This window comes from Octopus bimaculoides, chromosome 13 (genome assembly GCF_001194135.2).
Source record: "Octopus bimaculoides isolate UCB-OBI-ISO-001 chromosome 13, ASM119413v2, whole genome shotgun sequence".
Classification (NCBI taxonomy): Eukaryota; Metazoa; Mollusca; class Cephalopoda; order Octopoda; family Octopodidae; genus Octopus; species Octopus bimaculoides.
In genome coordinates this window covers 10233080-10237387 of record NC_068993.1, presented here as the reverse complement: position 1 = coordinate 10237387, position 4308 = coordinate 10233080, and the positions used below count along the sequence as shown (strand labels likewise).

The following is a 4308-nucleotide window of genomic DNA, read 5'->3' as shown; positions in this document are numbered from 1 at the left end:
CTGTAGAAACTCTGCCAAATCAGACTGGAGCCTGGTGTTGCCATCCGGTTTCACCAGTCCTCAGTCAAATCGTCCAACCCATGCTAGCATGGAAAGCGGACGTTAAACGATGATGATGATGATGATGATATATGTATTTGATTTTATTTTATTTCTAAATTTTTTCTTATCCCAGGTAATATTAGGAATTGGCTTATACCACTCTATTAAAAAACCTGATGCAGTTCATCCGTAAGTATTATTATTATTATTATTATTATTATTATTATTAAGGGGATGAACTGGCATGGGCGAAATGCTTAGCTGTATTTTGTCTGCCTTCGTGTCTAAGATGTGTGATTTTGAATGAGACATGAATTGCTTATTCCTTACAAAAGCTCATGTAAGGCCTACAATGAAATCCTGCCCTGGTGTTTTGGATGGTGCTGCTGCTACACACATAAATATCTTAGAACCACATCCAAAAGAAGACAACCTAGCCAACCGGCAAAAATTCACCAACGTACTATACAGCCTCTTACTCACATACTAATGCTGAGAAATTAGCTAACACAGGTCAGATGGAAGTTGTTGAGACAGATTTTCTGTGGCTGGATGCAATTCTTGTTGTTAACCCTCAACTGTTTCCAAGTAAGGTAATATTTTGCCTTGGCTGGATGTGTTTTCACAAAAGATTGGAAATGAAGGACACTGCTTGTATGGTGGTGACTTTTTTTTACAACTATCACACAATGTGAAAACAAGGACACACACACACACGTGATAAGCTTCTTTCAGTTTCTATGTCCCAATCTATTCACAAGGTCTTGGTCAGCCCAAGACTATAGTAGAAGACACCCAATGTGCCATATAGTAGGACTGAACCTGAAACCACATGGTTTGGAAGTAACCTCTTTTACTATACACCCATACCTGACCCTACGTTATGAACGATTTTTAAAAATCTTTTGTCTTCTTCTTTTTTCAATTAGGTATGGATACCGCAATCTGAAAAATATATCCTCTCTCATCAGTGGTGTTGGCATTTTTTGTTTTGGCACTGGTTTATCTGTATATCATGGAATTCAGGGGTTACTACATCCACAAGAAATGGAATACCTTGGATGGGTGAGTTTGGTTTATTTTACCTTGTTTTAGCCCTTTAGCATTTAAACCGGCCATATCCAGCCCCCAAATATGCTACTTGTTTTTATGTCCTAACTAGCCAGATCCAGCTTATCACACCTATCCGTCAATGGCATTCTAAAAATATACTGTCACATCATTAAAATTTGAAGACTATAAGACAATTCATGATTAATTAAAAACAATGTGAATGAAAAAGCATTACATTTGACTAAGTAATGTTAAAGGGTTAAATATTTCTATAACTCTTTACATTCTGAGTTCAAATTCCACCAAAGTTACCTTTGCCTTTTGTCCTTTCAGGGTTGATAAAACAATTTACCAATCCAAGTTGGTAGATTGGTAGAATTGTAAGAGCATCAGATTGGATGCCTTGCATTATTTGTCCTTCCAGTTTTTTACAGTCTGAGTTCAAATATTACCAAGGTCAATTTTGTCTTTTATCTTTTTGTTGGGGGTTGATGAAAAAAATACCAATCCAGGTTATAGATTGGTGGACTTGTGAGAACATTGCAATGGATGTCTTGTAGTGTTAGTTCCAGCTCTTTGTGTTCTGGGTTCAAATCCTGCCATGGCCCTCCTTGGGTGGTAAACTTAATCTGCCACTCACTCCCTATTACTCCTTCCATACTATGGATGCCTTTAACAGATTCCACTCTGTAACAAGCATTTGGGCCATGTTTTCAGTTTGGTGATACCTCCCTCCGCCAACTAGCCTTGGAGTCCTTGTAAAGGGTCATTTGCACTGTCTTCTTGATTAACACATTACAAAAACAAAACAAAACAAAGATTAAAGCTACTTAAGAGTTTTAATTATTCTTTATTGTATTATCTAATTTACAGGCAATTGCTGCTCTGCTTGGTACTATGGTGTCTGAAGGTGGTAAGTGTACATTTTTTAGTCTCTTTTACGATTAAATTTTTTGGTATCTTTTTGGCACATTGAGCAAGTATCTTCCACTATACCTCTTGAGCTAACCCCAAAGCCTTGTGAGTGGTTTTGGTAGATGGTTAGTATTAGGGAAAGAAACCTTCTTTCTCTTTTCTGCCTCGCTAGTTACTTGGTGACCTTGCATGTGTTGGTAGCATGAACAAAAAAAAAAACACCCAGCACACACTGTAAAGTGGTTTATGTGTGTAAGGGTGTCCAGCCATAGAAACTATGTGAAAGCTGACGCTGGAGTTTGATGCAGTCATGTAGCTCATCAGATCCTATCAAACTGTCCAAGGCCTTTGTAGCGTGAAAGCAGACATTAAATGATGATGATATGTACGTGGTCTGATCAATAAGTATCCAGACTCTCTGTAAAGTGGTTGGCGTTAGGAAGGGCATCCAGTTATAGAAACCCTACCTAAGGCGGCGCGCTGGCAGAAATGTTAGCACGCCGGGCGAAATACTTAACGGTATTTCGTCTGCCGCTACGTTCTGAGTTCAAATTTCACCGAGGTCGACTTAGCCTTTTATCCTTTCGGGGTTGATTAAATAAGTACCAGTTATGCACTGGGGTCGTTATAATCGACTTAATCTGTTTGTCTGTCCTTGTTTAGCCCCTTGTGGGCAATAAAGAAATAAGAAACCCTACCTAAATAGACATGGATCGTGGGCAGCTCTCAGGCTGGCCATCTCCTATCAAACTGTCCAACCCATGCCAGCATGGAAAACTGATGTTAAATGATGATGGAAGTAGATTTAGCTGCTATTTCTTGCAGGTAGAAGTTTACACTGCGTCTATGGAAGGGCAGTGATGGTACAAGGCTATTTATTCATAGACAGGGAGCATAGGTGTGTTTACCTTGTTTGCAGTATGTGACTGCAACTTAACTTTGTTTCGGCCCCCATGGAAGAACAAAAGAGAATGCAAGTCCAGTTTGATGAGGTTTGAACTTAGGATAGAGAGGGAGCAAAAACTAAATACTGCAAGGCAGTGTGTTATTCCAACACACTACAGTTTCTGTTTCTGCATTGCTTTCATAGAACCGAACAAACAAGGCCAAAATGATTTCACTATATTTAGCATCTTATCTCTACATCTGTGTGATAAATTAATCCTGTGGACGCACTCAACAAACCAATACAGTAAAACATGTGAACTGAATTATTTCTAATAAATGAATTATTGTTATCTCTCTAGAAATACACTACAAACTCTAGTGTTCTTAAGCACTGGTCTTATACTTGATTCAACATTTTGGCATAAAGCCAGCAATTTTGAGAGAGTGGGGTAAGTTAATTACATCAACCTACCTCCCCTATGGAGGCGCAATGGCCCAGTGGTTAGGGCAGCGGACTCGCGGTCATAGGATCGCGGTTTCAATTCCCAGACCGGATGTTGTGAGTGTTTATTGAGCGAAAACACCTAAAGCTCCACGAGGCTCCAGCAGGAGAGGGTAAGTTGATTACATCATCCCCAGTGCTCAGCTGGTATTTATTTTATCGATCTTGAAAGGAAGAATTGGTGGAATTTGAACTCGGAATGTAAAGACAGCTGAAATGCTGCTAACCATTTTGCCTGGCGTGCTAATGACTCTGCTAGCTTTCCACCTTCAGTAGTGTTCCTATATTAGCTGTTGTAATGTCTAAATGTCAACTGGTTCATCTTATTGGTGTATAAGTTGTTTAGCCCTTGGTCAGACTGGAATGAGCAGCCCCATGTTTAAAGTCATCAGATGTGTTCTAGCTGTGATCAGCCCATCTCTGCCACACTTTTTTTTTTCTTTTAGAGTTAAACTAAACTTTATCTAAGATAATATCACCTAATCTGTCCATTTTCCTTAAGTGTTGTTAGGCACAGGTATGGCAGAGTAGGTAAAAAGTTTGCTTCATAACCACATGGCTTCAGGTTCAGTTCTACTGTGGGGCACCTTGGGAAAGTGTCTTCTGCTCTGACCTCCATCTGAGCAATGTCTTGTGAGTGGAATTTTTAGTAAGCTTGTGTGTGACCATGTGCATATATTTGTGTGTGTGTATATATGTGTGAGCAAGTGTGTGTGTGTATATATGTGTGGGTGTGTATATATATATATATATATGTGTGTGTGTGTGTGTGTGTGTATGTGTGTTTATGTATATATGTGTATATATATATGTATATATATGTGTATGTATGTATGTATGTATGTATGTATATATATATATATATATATATACATACATACACACACACATATGCACGTATGTATATA

The 4308-nt window shown here is 38.7% G+C and overlaps 1 protein-coding gene across 1 annotated transcript in view; it reads left to right on the top strand.

Moving 5' to 3' along the window:
* Positions 1–4308, top strand: part of LOC106874550 (zinc transporter 9) — a 34990-nt gene that overhangs the window by 16164 nt on the left and 14518 nt on the right. Inside the window, exons 9-11 of the mRNA XM_052972569.1 lie at positions 176–231; positions 972–1107; positions 1969–2008. Of these exons, the coding sequence (XP_052828529.1) occupies positions 176–231; positions 972–1107; positions 1969–2008 (232 nt within the window). The remainder of the gene's footprint in view (positions 1–175; positions 232–971; positions 1108–1968; positions 2009–4308) is intronic.